This window comes from Myotis myotis, unplaced genomic scaffold, assembly GCF_014108235.1.
Source record: "Myotis myotis isolate mMyoMyo1 unplaced genomic scaffold, mMyoMyo1.p scaffold_m19_p_7, whole genome shotgun sequence".
Classification (NCBI taxonomy): Eukaryota; Metazoa; Chordata; class Mammalia; order Chiroptera; family Vespertilionidae; genus Myotis; species Myotis myotis.
The window spans coordinates 3,494,393-3,512,187 of record NW_023416379.1 but is presented as its reverse complement, the minus strand read 5'-3'; the positions used below and the strand labels follow the sequence as shown (position 1 = coordinate 3,512,187).

Genomic DNA, 17,795 nt, shown 5'->3' with positions numbered 1-17,795 from the left:
AAGTAGAGGAATATTTGTACCAGATGTTACATTGGTTCTCATCTATATATATAAAAGCCTAAGCGACTGTTATGATGGAACAACCAGAACAACCAGTCGACCAGTCACTATGATGTGCACTGACCACCAGGGGCAGACGTTCAATGCAGGAGCTTCCCCATGGTGGCCAGTGCGCTCAGCCAGAAGCCGGGCTCACGGCTGGCCAGCGTAGCTGCGGCAGTGGGAGCCTCTCCTGACTCTGCAGCAGCACTACCAAGCTGCGGCAGCAGGCGCAGCAGGCCAGGATGATTGCGAGCGGCGCCCCGTCCCAGTTTTAGCTCCTCCCAGGCTGCCTGCCGCTTAGCGCACTGCTACATCCCTCTCGCAATCCAGGACCCCTCGGGGGCCTAAACCGGCAGTTCGACAGCCCCCAAGGGGTCCCGATTGTGAGAGGGCACAGGCTGGGCTGAGGGACACCCCCCCCCCCCCAGTGCATGAATTTCATGCACGAGGCCTCTAGTTCATACATAAACATGCTCACGGGCAGTTCCCATGGCGACATGTTTAGGTGACATCATAAACTGACATTTGAGCCCTGTATTGGTGGCTCAGTTGGTTGGAGCATTGTCCCTTAGATGCAAATGTTATGGGTTCCATTCCCGGTCAGGACACATACCTAAGTTGAGGGTTCAGTCCCTGGTCGGGGCAGGTAAGAGAGGCAACTGATCCATGTTTCTGTCTCACATCGATGTTTCTGTCTCTCTCTCTCTCCCTTCCTCCCTCTCTAAAAAATTCAATATCATCAGGTGACGATTAAAAAAATAACTGAAATCTGAGCTTTCTGATCCTGAAGGGATCATCATCAATGTAAATATCTTTGATATTGTTCCAAAACAGAAAAGATTCAAACCTCATTAGAAAATGCCAGGCAAAGTTTTAGATTTCCTTAGTTACCACGGAGACCGTCAACTCTTAATGGTGGCCATGTTGTCTATAGTTAATGAATTATCACACAAACAACGATATTGATACAGTGCGGGACTTTCCAGCGTGGAATGTCTGTTTCTGAAAAAAGGGGGATTTTGATAAACATAGTTTCTGTTCTTCTGAAAGAGGAACCACACCACGATCCTGGCTTTCAGAGCCCGGGAAGGCTGTGTGGTATGTTGGTCCCACAATGTACTGTGCTGTCTCTGTGGATGTTGTGTCCATTATCATCTCAGTCTTGGGACTTGAAAACTGTCTGCATAGAATTTATTTCGAAAGGTCCAGAGAGCCCGGCCGGCTGGCTCAGTGGTTGAGCATCGACCTATGAACTAGGAGGTCATGGTTCAATTCCCGGTCAGGCACATGCCCGGGTTGTGGGCTCAACCCCCAGTGTGGGGCGTGCAGAAGGCAGCCAATCAATGCTTCTCTTTCATCATTGATGTTTCTCTCTCTCTCTCCCACTTTCTTCCTCTCTGAAATCAATAAGAATACATATACTTTTTAAAATGGTCCAGAGAAAGTCAGTTAGGCCCCGGGAGTACCAGACAGGGCACCAGTGTAGACCCCTGTCGAGAGGAGAACGATATCCGTCAGGAAAATGCTTGAAGACACGAGACAGGAAGCCACTGGGAACTCACGCAGTGCTTTCCCCTAACAGGGGGCGTTCTTTGCTCCAGGCCTCCACGCAGTGGCTGCCGATTCTGCCAGCAAAGCTTTAAAGTGACACATGGCAGTGACCGCTGTCATGCACACGCCACTGCCATGGAGACCACTCGGGAATGCATGCGAACGTCAGGAAAAGGGACCGCTTCTTCCGCTGAGCTAAAAAAGGAAGCCACGGGAACAGGCCAGCGGGGCTGGTCACCCAGAGAGCGGGTCCTTCCGAGCAGCTGGTTAGAAGTTCGTTCCGCGGGAGGACGTTCAGGCGAACACCTCCAGGCCAGCGGACTCCCCCTTGGCCCGGACAGGTAGTGAGGGGCGTGTTCCAGAGCACCAGGTGGAAACCCAGTGGCGGGTCCCTTAAAGAGCGAGATTGCAGCCTGGCGGGGCCAAGCAGAGCCTCACCTGCCCGAGGGGAGCACTTAGAGGGAGGACCCCTGGAGGGACGGCCTCTCCCCCTCCCCCCTCAGCCTCCCCTTCCAAAGCCTGTTGACATCACTGGGCTAGACCTTCGTCAGAAGCTTAACTCTTCCAGAAACGCACCCACGGGAGCTGAGGGCCGAGAGCGCGTGTGACTGTTAGCTCCGTGTGTGGCCGCCAGGCAGTCCTGTGTGCGTGACCGTCACTAATGAGGGGCTGGAGCCACAGCCCCCAGGACAACTGGAGGGCTCAGGTGGTGGCGAGTGGGTGGCCACTGCCCCCCGTTGCCCAGGATCGGGGTCCTGGCATGTGGGAGTTTCGGCGTTCACCCGAGAGTCGCGGGCACACTGAGACGAGGGGTCGCCCTCACCTTAGTGACTAGGTCGGGGCTCACCTTCCTGGCTGTGCTCGGAGGAAGGTGCCAAAGATCAGCTCCTGCCGTGTCACCAGCCCCTCCCAGGAGAAGGTGCCAGGCTGCCCCAGGTGGGACCCAGCATTTCCCAGGGTTGGATGCAGGCTGGAGCCCAGGGGCCTCCAAGCTCCCTCTTTCTCCCTCCCTCCCTCCCTTTCTCCCACACTTTTACAGCCTTTATTTAAAGTGATATTTCACTTTTTAAGCCACTTTACTGCTGTGTGTCAGGCCTATGGGGACCTGTGCGTATTTAACATACACAGCTCGCTCAGACCCCCTTCCCACTAAGTCCTCACTCTGGCTCTCAACTTGGGCCTGTTTGACTGGGGCCTGGCCCTGCCCGTCTTCTGCCTGTTCTTTCTCCCCAAAATAGGACCCCAGGCTTGTGTCTTCTCACATCCCTTGCCCCCAAGCTCAGTGCTGCGCCCTCTTTCTTGATGAGGGTGCCATTCTCCAGGGGGTTCCAGGCCATAGAGGGCAGGGCCAGCCCAGAGAAGACGGAGGGTGTCCCCTCCCCGCACCGGCCTTCCCCCTGGGGGAACAGGTCAGTTCTGGGCTGGGCAGAGCCAAAATCCCTCCTCCCATCTTCCCACCACCACCCCTCACCCCCCACCCACTGTGCTCCCTGAGTTCCCTGCACTGAGACCTGAGACGCCGCCACCCCAAGGCTGTGGGTTATGACACAGGGCCGAGCTCCAGCCCTACCTAGTGACATTCAGGGTCACTTCATTCTTGTTTAATTGGTTACATAACCGGGGTCATGGGCTCCCCCTCTTTCCTTCTTAAAGGCTGACCCTTGCCCTGCAGGGCCGGGACCTCCCTGCCCCCTGCCTGGCCCGAGTCCCGGGGGCATCACACAGACAGAGTCCAGTGAAAAGCTAAAACCAGAGGAAAAAGCCCCACAAACGGCCGTCATGCTGCCCTCGGGGGCGCCCTGCGGGGACGTGGCGAACGCCTGCCTCGATGGCTGTAATTCTGCGTGAACTGTAACTGACCTTTGCCTTTGCTTCCTGAGCCTTTGCGGAGAGCACGGCCCGGCCTGCTCAGTGTGCGAGAAAGTGCTTTGTTCTTGCCTTCCCTCCCCGCCTGGCTTTTGGCAAAACCGGCTTGTGCCGTCCAAATTACTGCGCTTCCCTGCGGTGCGTGAATGAGGAAACACCGCTCTTTTGACTGAATGAGAACATCGGAGCTCTTTGTGGGAGCCGTCCCCGCTCTGGAGGCGACGAGGGCCCGGCTCCCAGAGCCCGTGTGTCCAGCTCTCGGGCGTTCCTCCTGGTCCAGGGCGGCTGTTACCATGACAACACTGCCGCCTGGGTCCCCCACCCACCAGGAAATGGCCTTTCTTCACGAAATCATCTCACTGAGAGACGCGGGCTGGGAGCAGGGGAAGCATGCACACTCCCCAGGTGGACACAGATGTGCTCCTGTCACTAGAACAGGAGGAAACTGCTAAATAGTAAGAGAGGAAACGCGCCGAGATCTGCTTGTTTCAGCTCCGAGGTCCCACCCAGGAAGATGGTGTGAACGGCACGAGGGGCGATCCTCCTTCCCTAGAAAAAATAAAATGCAGCCCGGCCGTCGGGCTCAGTGGTTGAGCGTCGACCATGAACCAGGAGGTCAGGGTTTGCTTCCCGGACAGGGCACATGCCGGGGTGTGGGCTCAATCCCTAGTGGGGGGCATGCGTCAGGCAGGCGATCCATGATTCGCTCTCACCATTGATGTTTCTGTCTCTTTCCCTCTCTCTTCCTCCTGAAATCAATAAAAACATATTTAGAAAAATTTAAGTGCAGCTACTGGTATAGCTGGCAGAGGCTGGGTGAGGAGCATCCAGGCGATGCTACCATAGCAACGCTGCTTCGTGGACAGAAACAAACAGGAGCAGGCCTCTGGGACCGACCCAGTCATGGCTGGATTAGTAGGTTTGGAACCTGCACCGACTTCTCTTCTCTTTGAATCTGGGGCCATTGGGGGAAGGAAGTGGGGTTTAATGCACAGCAAAGGGTCCTGACGGGGGCGGGGGCGGGGGGGGAGGAGGAGACCTTTCCCCTCCGAATAGTGAGTGCACCTCTCCTATGGCGGCTGAGTGAAGCCAGCCTTCCAGGCCGGAGAAGTCTCATCCCCTTCAGAAGTTAGGGAAGCTGGGGGAAACCAGCACTGGCCTGCACCTTGGGCACTTCTTCTGCTGGAGGAGGCGTTTACATAAAAGCTACGTTTGTCATCATCCCTCGCACCGGCATGGAGGGTGGCCGGGGCGAAACCCTGGGGAGCAGACTGTCACGTTATCGGTAACACACGCTGTCACAGCAGCTGTAACCTCAGCCCCAGAGTTGAAGGAGGAGTCATGTGGCAGTCTGGCCCAGTGGCCCCTGGGGACCAGGGAGTCATTGCAAAAGTGCAGAAGCCATTTGCATCCCAGGCTTACGTCTTAGATAAGCATGTGCTGCTTTTTGGTTTTTTTTAATCTTCACCCGAGGACATGTTCATGGCTTTTTATAGAGAGGGGTAGGGAGAGAGAGAGAGAGAAACATTGATGTGGGAGAGATACATCCATCAGTTGCCTCCAGTGCGCACCCTGACGGGGGATCAAACCCGCAAACCCACGTATGTGCCCTGACCGGGAATCGAACCCACGACCTTTCGGTGCTTGGGGTGATACTCCAGCCAACTGAGCTACATCAGCCACGGCAAAATATGTACTGTGCTTTTCAGATGAAGGTAGATGCAGTTGTGCTTAGTAATGACTAATGAGTTGAAAGGGGTTAAGTTCATAGTAAATCTGTGTCATCATGTGGCCTCCATGAACAGAAGTTGAACGTGCAATTCCTATCACGTGGGCAACCATTAAATTCTTTGACATCAACCAGAAGTCCTCCTGCTCCAAGCGGACAAGAGTCACGGATTTACAAGCACAAATAAGCTTGGACTCGACCATCTGCTGGACAGCTGTTGCCTGAGCTCGGAGTGGAGGTCATGTGATGGTCTCAGGGGCCCCTGAGAGTCTCGACACAGGATTCTTGACAACAACTTCCGAGATTCATTCATTCTGTTTGATTCAATAAAATGCACTCACATCCATGACGTTCTGCCCTCTCACCGACCTTCAGGACGAGTTCCACGCGTCAAGCAGGAAGAGTTGAGCCACACGGTGGCGAATCCTGTTTCTTTCCTGCTTACGTTTCAGAGCCAGCACACCACGGACAGCTTGAGGAAGGCGGGCGGGCGGTGGGGGCCTGTTGGACGGGTGCTCAGCACGCTCATTTTCATGCACAGAGTGCAATGAGTTCAAGCACTTGCCCTCGCGCGCTGGTCATGTGGAGTCATCCCGCTACCACACTTCCCTTTAGACCTCACTTGGGCTCACTTCGCTAAAGACTAGTCCAGATCCCCTCTGCTAGCTGTAACCTTTACATGCTGCACATGCACAGCTTCTCTGACATCAGCCAGGACAGACTTCTCCGTGGCAATTGGGTGAAATATCGGAACCAGTTCACGCGGCGTTTCTTACAGTCGCCTTTCTCGCCACAGTTCGGCCGTCGGCACCCTTTGTTTTCTGAGACCAACCAGCTCCTCAGTTCAGCAAGCCGGTTAGCAATCGCTGCGGGGAGCGTGCCTTTCTCACTGCAAACGGAATTACTGGGTATTTCCTCTGGGCCCCGCGTGTTTGGAAAAACCGCTTACATGTCACTGAGGAGAGGCGGTCCCAGAAGCAGAGCTGTGTGGGTCCACACAAGGCAGCAGGAATTTATCGTCATTTGTGCATGTTTTTATTCAGCAAATAGCTACTGAGCACTGTGTTCAAAAGACCTACTTTTTAAACAACCTCTGAATAACAGTCACCTCCACGCAGTCGCCCCACACGCAGCCCACGTGCCGTGTTTCCCCAGGCTCTCCGCGGCGGCTCTCCCTTGTTCTCTCTGCGCTGTTCCGTCTCCCAGTTACTAACAGTGCCTCCCCTACTCCACTGTGCTCACTTTCACCGCGTAGGTACGCTTCATAGAAGTAAATACAAATTTTCCTCGCATTGGAAGTTGAAGAAGAGCTCAAATCTTAGGTGTCGTGCTTGGAAATCATTTCGGTGTGTTTTCATTTTGATTGTGTTTGATTATCAAGATATTCTAATGGAAAGAAGTAGAAAGATATTCTAATTGGATATCGGTCAGTCGCCTGTTAATCATGGGAACGAATCTGTGTCTGGTTTCACACATGTCCCATCGGAACGGTTCTGAGGTCCCCTGGAGGACGATGCCCACACGTGGGGCTGCTGGGCCCGGATGCCCGCTGGCTCAGTGCCCTCAGCAAGGCCACGCGGCTCTGCCTGCATCACTGCGTGTCCCCTGTGCCCACACCCACGCCGGGCACTTGGCAGCGTCTGATTTTGCCCAGCCCCCTGCGTGTTTTTGGTTGCACGTCTCTGGCTCCTGGTGCGAGTCAGCATGTCTTGGCGCCTGTGACTTTGCTATTTGGGTTCTTCCTCGTGGGTGGCCACCCGTGCCCTCGCCCATGAGTATGGGGTTTCCTGGACGTGGGTTTATTGAATTAGCTTTCCCCCCTCCCAGGTATAGGATCTCCTCTGGTATCCCACACATCCCCTTGTTGGTTTCAGACGTGGCAAGCATCCTCCCTCCAATGGGAACTACCCATTAACGTTGCCTATTTTTTTTAATTGGCCCCAAATCCTTAAACTGATTTGATAAGGTCAAATCAGTGTGGATTGTTGCCTGTTGACTGTTTTATGGGTGTTTAGTGACCTCCTGCGCCCAAAGACCACAGATTCTCTGCTATGAGCTTAGGGCTCTGACTGGCATGCTCAGGACTCGTTTTGGTCCCCGTCGTCTTTCCTGGAGTGCAGGGTTCACTCACTAGTCCCGCTGGAGTGCGCTCCGTTCTGAGCGTGAGGGAGGGACCCACCTTTATTCATCTCACTCCTGAGTCAGTTTCTGAGCACCATCTAATAAACAGACTCATCACGTATCAAGTTCACACTTCTGAGTCTAAATTAGTTCACCGCCTAGGACCTGTGGACTGCCTTTAAGGAACCCAACCATCAGTAGCTGAAACACAGACTCTGGGCTGTGATGAGGGACAAGTGGCCCGTGTTACAGGTGAAGGCAGCTCACCTGTGCCGCCCTCGTGGCCGCAGAAACAGGTGCTAAGCCACCTGGAGCCTTCGGAGCTCAGATTCATATACAACCACTAGCCAGGCATCTTCACGCTCTTGCCCTAAAAGAGGACTATATTTCTGTTAGGAAGCACCCCATACCCTTAGCCTCCAAAGCACACTCCTGGTTCTGGACTTGGTTCTCTAACTGGTCATCTCTGAAATAAAATGGAAGTGCTATTCAAAGCCTGAACATCAGGCCCGGCTGGTGTGGCTCAGTGGTCGAACCAGGAGGTCACGGTTGATTCCCGGTCAGGGGACATGCCCAGGTGGCAGGCTGGTCCCCAGTAGGGGGCGTGCAGGAGGCGGATGATCAATGATTCTTTCTCATCATTGATGTTTCTATCTCTCCCTCTTCTTTTCTCTCTTGAATCAATTTAAACTGATTATATATTAAAAGCCTGAATGTTCCCCTAATAATCAAGTGTTTCTTAAAAAAAATGAGAATTTATCGCTGAGACAAAAGCCTGCCCTCCGTACCTCTCAAATGGAGGTGATGTGTTTGAGCGCACGTCATAAATGTGAAAAGAGACCATGATCTTAGATCCTCCTGTACCTTCACGAGATCCGACATGGGGGCTGAGATTGGCTTTGTTAACTTTTCCATTCCGTGGCCCAGCATACCTCTCAGCTCCAAGCTAGGCCGGTCTTCTTCCTGGTTCATGCCTGTGATTAAGTGCTAGTGCCTATTCATTATAATTCACTTTAATTCACTTTAAATGCAGTAGAAATAGCCCTCATTTTCTTTTAGTTTTACTGGTGTAATCTCATCCCAAGGACTTACTAATTCTAAGAAACAGACAAAAATTGCCATTTTCCCAAATTTAAGTCCAGCAGTCTTAGTTCAATTACTTCAAAAGAGAACCTTTGTACTCAGCATAATACATTCCTATCAAGAAACAGGTGTGGACCACAGGGTTTTAAAATAAACCTGAGAAATCGACAGTTTTTCTCACTCAGGAGAAGCTGGGCGTGTGTGTACCAAACATCACCAAACTCTTGTTCGCTCGAAACAAGAAGCGATTGATGCCTATCGGGGCCACATGGCCGGGGTGGGCTCCTCACTGTAGCGGGGACTGTCTGCACCCCCACTGCCCGGACCCCGCCGAACAGGCAGAGCCCGAGGGTCTTGCTGCAGCAACTAAATGCTCACAACCTCTTGGCCAATTCGGGGCAGTGGCCCCACCCAGTCACCAGGGGCCAAGAAGTACAATCCTATCGCACCCGGGAACGGGGTGGGAACCAAAACTATTTGGTAAACAGTGCTAATGAGTCCCATTACAGATGTCCTTTAAAAGAAAAAGATTATTAAGAATACAAGTTTCCGTTTTCAAAACACTGACTTAGGAAGATAAATGCGTTTCAATTCAAATGATGATTGCAAAAGAGAAGTTTCGCCTTTATACCTGGTTAAAAAAAAATAGTACTTTGATCAAAGCATAAACAATTTAAAGTTCTTATGGAAAAATAAATGAAGACCCGTTTCCCAGTCAGAGGTCACACCTCGGGGCGCTGGGAGCAGAAGGAAGTCGGTTCGGGGACAGAGCTGGCGGGCCGTGGACACAAGCACAGCGTCTGGGGCGCGGCCAGCGGCGCGGCCAGCGTCTGGGGCCAGCGCAGGGCAGGGGTTTAGACAAGGCCCCGAGAAGATCGATGCCTGTGGGCCCAGCGATGAGGAGGCCGCGGGCTGTGCAGGGACCATGGCCACTTGCTGAAGGGAAGGAGAGGCCCGTCTCCTGAGAAAAAGATGGGCAGGAACACAGCAGGCAGCGCCCCGCCCGCTCGCTCTAGGAGGTGCTGCCCTGGACTCGCCCTCGCGTGGCCCTGGCACCTGGGTGGGAGGCCTGGGGTGCCCCTGGCTGTCCTTGGCCTGTGCAGAAAGGGCTGCCAACCCTGCCAGGCCGGGCGGAAAGGCACTGCCGGCTGTCCCTGGGGAAGTCAGTTGCCCTGTTACTGGAATCCTGCGGGCACCTGGCTGCCTGGAAGAGGCGGAGCTGGCAGACCTGGAGGCAAACATTCCCGCCCCGAGGAGAAAGGCCTGCGGGGTGTGTGTGTGTGTGTGTGTTCCTCATCGTGTTAAAGGCTGTGTCTTGTAAGACCGTTTCCGAAGCCTCAGGAGGCTGCAGCGAATGGTGCGAAGGGCTGGCTGTGTGGGGCCAGGTTTCCCCAGTCTCTGAGCACTGACCAAAGCCCTGAAACCTTTCTTCGGCCGGAAGGGCGTAGGAAGAAGCAATTACGTTGGGCCACGCCTTGCTAACAGTGCACACCATGAAGGAGGCACAGCGCAGGTGCTCACCCAGCCGAGCTCCGGAGGACGAGGCTGAGGTGCTGAGTGAGGTCCCGGGAAGGAGCGTGGGGGCCCCCCTCTCGCACTGAGGGTGCTGCTGCCTCTGTAATGACTCGTGCAAATCACACCGAATGCTGTTTTTACTTTTTCTCATAAAAGTGAAAATCCTCTTTGGATTTCCTTAGGTTCACGAAACAGGTGCTGATGTGGGTCTTAGGAGCCAGGTGGGGCGCAGCCGCTTCCGAAACGCGGGCCTGTCTGTGGGCGGTTTGGGTGTCTATTGCGATGGGTCGGATCACCGGCTGCCACTCACTCGCGCTGCTTTGCTCCCTCTTCACACAATCCCGTCTCACGAGTGAGGTCTGCGCTCTGCTCACAGACCCCAGGCTGTGGTGGACCTTGTCTCTGTGTCTGAGGCCTGGGGTCCCCTCGGGTTGGCTGGCTAGAGCGTCTCCGTGTCCCGATGAGCACTGACGCCGCTCAGCGCTCCCGGGAGTTCGGGGCTGTGCCGACTCCAATCCATTCAGCAAATTTTCATGTTTCCCCCAAGTTCTGAGGCTGTAGGCTGAGAATTTTATTTTATTTTGTTGGTTTTTTAAAAATATATTTTTGTTGATTTCAGAGAAGAAGGGAGAGGGAGAGAGAGAGAGGGAAACATCAACAACGAGAGAATCATTGATCGGCTGCCTCCTGCATGCTCCCTACTCAGGATGGAGCCTGCAACCCGGGCATGTGCCCTTGACCGGAAATCAAACCTTGACCTCTGGTTCATAGGTTGATGCTCAACCACTGAGCCACGCCGGGCGGGCTGGGCTGAGAGTTTCAGAGCTCAGAGCTCGTGTTCTTCTTCTTTCTTCTGTTAACCTCTCCCCAAACCCGTTCAGATTTGTTTTTAAGAAATAAATGTTGCAACACGTGACCCCCAGCTGCCACCCGCTGACCTTTGCTAGTATTGAGGCTGAACTTTGGTTTCCTCCTGGGACCCGGATGAAGGCCCTTGTGCTGCTCTGGGCAATGTGCCCGGTGGGGAGGGGGGCGGGGCAGGGCGCCCGCAGGCCAGCGCCCAGGGATGGAGTACAAGTCCTCTCTGCAGAGATCTCTCCTAAGGAAGGAGCTGGCTGGGCCCGAGGTCATGCCACCCGCTCTGTCCAGTGCAGCAGCCGCGGGCCACCCCGCAGCCCTGAGCCGTGGCTCCTGGGAGCTGAGCTGTGTCAACCACGTAGGTTTCAAAGGCTCCGTGTGACGTGAGCATGGAACCCATCGTGGCAATAATGCATGTGGACCACATGCTGACATGATGATATTTTGGATAGGTTGGATTAAGTGGAACATACTAAAATGAATTTTGCACGCTTTTTAACCTATTTTTTAAATTCTGGAAAATGGAACACATGTGAGTGACTCACGTTATATTTTGCTTGGACAACACTAACCCAGGTGCCAGGCTGACTCTTAGCTACTTACTAAGCATCGAACACTCATGGTCATTTTGATGTGACTGCTTCTTTATCATGTGAGCTCTTAAATGATAAATATTATATTTATTCTTAAAGTATAAAGTGGTTCCCAAAGCACTATGAGTAACTTGGCGAATTCTCTTTTCTGGGTGACAGGTGGCACTATTGCCACCCAGAAGCAGGCCAGGGCGCGGCGGTGCCCAGTGCCCGCTGCTGAGCCCGCAGGTGCTGGCTCCTGCCTGACTGAGGGGCCGACCAGGAGGAGGAGGTGGGGACACGGTGCACCACAGTCCCGTGCACTCCCGGCCCTGCCCGTCTCCACCCCCCACGCGTGCGTGAAAGACCCTGGTCGTCTGACCTCAGGGAGCTCTGCTCCTCCAAGCCCGTGGGCCCCGAGTCCTGAGTGACATGTTATTTCCTCAGCATGCTCAGAGATGCAAAACTTCTAGGGAGCAGAGGCTGCGGGGGAAGCGGGGAACGAGCTAGACCACCCAGTGAGACCGAGAACAGACTCGGCCCCTCAGCAGCCTTCACCTTCTCCTGGGAAACGTGGGACGGACGGGAAACCCGCGTGTTGAGAACAACCCGAGGAAGCTGCGAGGCCGCTGTGCAGCCCCTGCCCGTCCTCTCCCCGCCCGCCCGCGCTGCCCGCCCATCCTTCCCTCTTAGCATCTGGTAATCGCCCAAAGTCTACTGCAGGGGGTGAACGGAGGCTCACAGAGGTAAGAAACGGACTCCCAGACACAGAGAACAGACTGACAGCTGTCGCGGGGGGCGGGGAGGCGGGGTGGAGAAGGTGAGGGGATTAACCAAAAGAACCCCCAAACTCAAAGACACAGACAGCAATGTGGCGATTCCCAGCGGAAAGGGGGTGGGGCAGGCAGGAGAGCATACAGAGAGGGTAAGCGGTGATGGGAGGAGACTTGACTTCGGGCTTAGGGAGTGAACACACAATACAATACACAGATGATGTACCGTAGAATCGTATACTTGAAGGCTATATAACTTTATTAACCAATGTCACCCCAATAAATTCAATGAAATATTTTTTAAAGTTAAAAAAAAAAAAAAGAAGAAAAGAAATGTTCTGAGTGAAACAGCATGTCTCTGGCCTGACCTCAGTGGGTTGTCTTTTGTCACCAGAAACCTGCCCCCCTCAGGAGCACCATCGCGGTGCCAGATCGCCGTTTATCACATCTTTCTCCTCCTTGGCAACTTAAATTAAAATGTCAGCGTGGAGAAATGTCTCAGAACGGCGCTGGGAAGACTTGTAAACAGCGGCATTAATCAAGGGGAGACGAGTGAAGTGCTCGTTTAGCATGGGGAACATCGCTGTTGACATAAGACAAAAGTCTTGGCAGAATCAAAACCGTGAAGAGACGGGCAGAGCAAACAGAAATCAGCTCCGTGAATCAGTAAAAGGGAACCAGCGTGTGCCGTGGAGCCCGGGGCAAGGCCTTGTTGTGCGAGGGGCGTTGCTAGGCAGCCAGCCTCCAAACACACAAATACTACCGAGAGCATTCCCCATCCCCCTTTGCTCCAAATTAAAGTGGGCACGCACCACTCAGGTGGCGTAAATGTGTGACGAAATGCAATGCCAGGCCCGGAGCCAAGGCATCGCGTACTGTATGGCTGCCTTTGTGTGGCATTCTAGAAAAGCCAGGCTGCCATGACAGAAAGCAGAGGAGGGGTCGCCCGCAAAGAGCCAGTGGAGACTTTTTAGGGTTCTGGAAATGGTCCATGTCATGAGGCTGGCGGGGGGTTTCACAACTCTAACATTTGCCTAACTCATTCAAGTGAACACTTACAATTGCTGAATTCTATTGCATGTAAACTGTGTCGCGATAAAGTGGACTTAAAAGGACATCTAATAACTCGAGGTAGCATTTCTATTTTTTGTGTGTGACTTAGACTAGGTGAAATTCGCCAACCCTTTGGCGACAGAAAAGAAGCACAGTTCCACTCAGAATGTCGAGCTGGAAGTGGCGAGGGGTTCCCAGCCACGGCCGCCGGCACTGGAGCTGCCAAGTTGTTCCTGGCCGGATGCCACGCGAGACGCAGCTTTTGGCTCCCGAGGTCCTGGGACGCCCAGAAAGTGGGTCGTGTTTCAGGGTGTGTGCGTCACTGCGGAGAACATGCTGGTGAATCGAAGACCAGCTGGATTTGTTCATCAACTGGCCAAGTTCTCCCTTGCTTGGCAGGACTGTTAATCCTCGTGTTCACCGCACAGGCAAGCCTGGTTTTATGGTCTCGGTGACCTTCAGGTTCATCAGCTCTTCACATTCTCTTGGGGGAGGATATACCTTAGGCATCCGACCTGTGCTTCAAGGGAAGAGCAGCGACCATGTGACTGCGTGCTCTTAAATCTCCAAAGTTTGAAATGAAGGCCAATCCCAAATATTTTTACGGAATGAACGAGAATCCCGAAGCAATTATTTTATCCAATACAAAATTATTTTGCCTAACGTATTTGGTGATTAAAGCATTGTTCTGGACTAAGTTCTCCAGGTAGTTCTGCTTTTGACAACATGTGTCAGAAAACCAACTGAATCAGACTTTGACAATAAGCACATTTCCTGGTCATGTATCCAGAACTCTCGTGTTACAGGAGGGCTCTGCGTCGGCCAGACACGGTCTTAACTATCTCAAGCCATGGTTTTCTCCTCGCGACTCTGCTGACAGGCGTCTTCGTCGTTATACTGGTTCTCTCCTGGGTGGAGGGTGGCTGCTAAGATGTAGCTGAGCCCTCCACGTCCTCACTAATTCCCTGAGCATCTTAGTAGGCACTGTGTCAGGTAAGGTACAGGTCACCTTGCAGCTGAAACAGAGACCCAGAAAACATAGTGACAAAAGAGAGAAAAGTGTCTTTCTCTCGAACGTGCGCTCCCAGAGCGAGGAGCCCAGCTCTGGAGGGCGGCCGTGTTCGGTGAGACCTTCCGGGGACCCAGGGTCCATTTGTCTTGTTTCACCAGCACCTGTGATAGGGTCCATGGCTGAAGTGGGCCCACCAGCATCTTCTTCTTCCATCCCTCAGGAAGGGGAAGACAGAGAGTGAGGGGCAAGCCCTTTCCTTTTTAAAGCATGGGACCCAGAACTTGTGCCCGTGGCTTCCACTTCAGTGCTGAGATCCTGGTCACAGGGCCACCCCCAGTGAAGGAGAGGCTAGCAGGTGGGCAGCCCTGTGCCCAGCTAAAATCCAGGGGCTTCTGTTTTCAAAAGAGAGAAGAGAAGGATGGATGGTAGAGTCAACTGGCAGTCTTTCCCGACAGGTCATGGAAGCTGTTACTGTTTCATTGACTCTAAGACACTCTTGATTTTAAGACATGTCATCATCCTATCTAATAAAAGCCTAATATGCTAAGTGTCTGGTTGACCTGTCGGCCGTTCAACCAATCAAAGTGTAATATGCTAATGATATGCTAAGGCCGCTTAACTGCTCACTATGATGTGCACTGACCACCAGGGGGCAGACGCTCCAACAGGTAGGTTAGCTTGCTGCTGGGGTCCGGCCGATGGGGACTGAGTGCGATGGGCCGGAAATGCCCTGGGTCCCTCCCGCGGCCGCTCCCCGGCTGGCCAACCTCCCGCTTCCCTCCATGGCCCTGATCATGCATCAGTGGGGTCCCTCGGCCTGGCCTGTGCCCTCTCACAATCCAGGATCCCTTGGGGGATGTCGGAGAGCCGGTTTTGGCCAGATCCCGCAGGCCAGGCCGAGGGACCCCACCGGTGCGTGAATTTGTGCACCAGGCCTCTAGTTATATAAATAAGAAAAAACGTGCTATTTAAGCGATAACACATTGCTTTCTTATCAGCTCAGTTGAGGACACGACCCAACTTAAGAGATGTTAAGATGTGAAAAGTGTGTGTCTCGGTATAGGACAAGTACAACATTTACAAAGACTTGGGAAAGCAATGTGATCTGAAGGCATTTGTTTGCGGGCTTCTTTCGTGTGTGTTTGCCTTTCCCTGGAGCAAGCACAGGCAGGAGGTATTAACCTTTGGTTGACCGTTCGTTGAGCATGATATTTAGAACAGACCACTTACTCTCAGTGTGAATTCACTCAAATTCCCGCGACTGCTGGTAGAGGGACTTTGGGCTCAAAGACTGGGGGGAGATTTGCCCTGATTTCCACTCAATCTGGGCCAGAGCTGGAGTTGAGTTGAACAGACAGTAGGGTCCAGCCATGGCCAGGACACTCGTCCTGTTGTTTCAACACTCAGTCATTACCCGAACATGGTTGAACACAGGGCGCTGGGCTCATGGAGGGAGAGAGAGACCTGGACCAGCAGAGCATGTGGTGGTAGGTACAAGGTCAGAGGTCTGGTGAGTAGGGCACAGGTTGGAGTCCTTGGTCCTTCCTGAGGCTAGGACAGGCCTCCCCGTGGAGGGGACATTGGGACCGGGAGGTCTAAGGGCGCTCAGAGCAGAGGTTGCAGAATGTGCAAGCTCGTGGACATGTGAAACCGGGTCACTGGGTGGCAAGGGGGAAGGGTTGGGCGATGGCTTCTTCAGAAGCAGCTGCGGTTCTGGAGGCTTTGCTGTTGGGCTTTGCTTTACGCACCGTACTCATCAGAGTCAAACAGCAATCTTGGTTTCACTGGATTAAAGAAAAGACCAACTTCTTGGGTGGCCAAATAAGGGATGAGCTGAATTGTTCTGGATCAGAAAGATGCTAGACAGACAGAAACAAAATGGCACCTGTGGTGCCACGCTCACCCTTGAACTTGACGTTACTCTGTCTTACTTTTCAACATAAAGTGTTAGGCTTTAACAGATGAAGAATCGCTTGTTTGGTTTCCACCTGCTTTGACCACTTTTATGCTCATTTTCTCCAATTAATGTTAATAAATGCACTACTGTATTTGACTCACGGGCACCACTGCTCAAAGCATCTTAGCTTACAGCACTGCTGATATCAGCTAAGATTGAATTCTCAGCATAGCAGCCATGTCTCTGTGAGTTTACCTAGAGGGCCTCGGGTTTAGGATGTGATAGTGCCAGGCCGGGTCATCCCGGGAGCTCATCGGTGGGTAGCTGTGACCCTGGTCAATGACAGGTCTGTGATATGCAGGGGTGTCTTGCTGTCTGTTGCCACTGAACTCTGCTTCTCTTGTGCAGATCACCGTCACCGATGAGGAAGTTAGTAATCCGTCCTTTTTAGATCTGGTGAGAACTCCCCAAATGAGGAAGTGCACCCTTATTCTTATGTTTGCTTGGTAAGTTTGAGTTGTGATGGATTCAAAGCCTGTGTCAAATTCACACGCACCCCTCCCTCCGTCGGGTGGGAGTCGCCCTCACCCGCTCTCTCCCCGGCCGTCGGTCCGATGTCCGCAGGTTCACCAGTGCGTTGGTGTACCAAGGGCTGGTCATGCGCCTGGGCATCGTGGGCGGCAACCTCTACATGAACTTCTTCATCTCCGGAGTCGTGGAGCTGCCGGCCGCCCTCCTCATCCTCCTGACCATCGAGCGTCTCGGACGCCGTCTCCCCTTCGCAGCAAGCAACATCCTGGCCGGAGTGGCGTGCCTGGTCACGGCGTTCTTACCAGAAGGTAAGTGTCTCCAAGTCCGTCTGGCAGCCAAGGACGTGAAAACGATCTTAAGTCAGAAATCATCCGGAGTAGAGACGCTCTTGTCCACCGCATCGGAGTCTTGGTCCCGGGTGCACTTCAGTGATGTCACTGACTTTCTGCTTAGTCACTTTTTTCTTCTCAGTTACTTTTTTTTTTTTTTCTTTTGGTTAATCCTCACCTGAGGATATTTTTCTTGTTGATTTTTAAAGAGAGTAGAAGGGAGGGAGGGAGCAGGGGGGAGAGCGAGAGCCATTGATGTGAGACACATTGATTGGTTGCCTTCCACACACACCCCAACCAGATGCCCTTGACTGGGAATCAAACCTGTGACCCTTTGGTGTGAAGGCCGGTGCTGTAACCACTAAGCACACCGGCCAGGGCTGTAGTTTACCTTCGATCACCTTTGTCTGACAAGCCTGTGTCTGGTCCTGTGGGCTTTGGGGGGAGGAGGGACAAGAGGGGTGGCCTCCTGTAGCTGCAACAGTTTGGACAACGACATGAGGGAGATGTGAGCACGGATTAAGGGGGTGGCAGTCGGGCCTGGGTGGAGAGATGACCTCAGAGGCAGTTCAGGGTTAAACCTTCCGGGAGTTGATGACGGGTATAGAGGTTGCAGGTGTCTCCACACGCCCAGGTGACCTCTGCCTGGAGCCCTCAGGCGCTGGACAGAGGAGCCGTCACACTCGGGAGTGTGAGCAAGCCTGTCATGTCTGTGTTTGGGGGTGCGGGTGTGGGTGACGGAGCTGGACTCTCGGGCAGTCCTCCGTGTCCCTGAGGACCGGGAGAGACTGGACAATACCGAGGAGGTTAGTAATTGCGTGGAGGTGCACGCAGTCCCCAGTCAGCAGACAGGCGCTACCTAA

General features: G+C 53.4%; 1 protein-coding gene across 6 annotated transcripts in view; it reads left to right on the top strand.

Moving 5' to 3' along the window:
* Positions 1-17,795, top strand: part of SLC22A3 (solute carrier family 22 member 3) — a 91,920-nt gene that overhangs the window by 61,294 nt on the left and 12,831 nt on the right. For all 6 annotated transcript variants that reach the window (XM_036317485.1, XM_036317482.1, XM_036317483.1 and 3 more), the window contains 2 exons: positions 16,481-16,578; positions 16,697-16,911. In XM_036317485.1, coding sequence (XP_036173378.1) covers positions 16,481-16,578; positions 16,697-16,911 — 313 coding nt within the window. The remainder of the gene's footprint in view (positions 1-16,480; positions 16,579-16,696; positions 16,912-17,795) is intronic.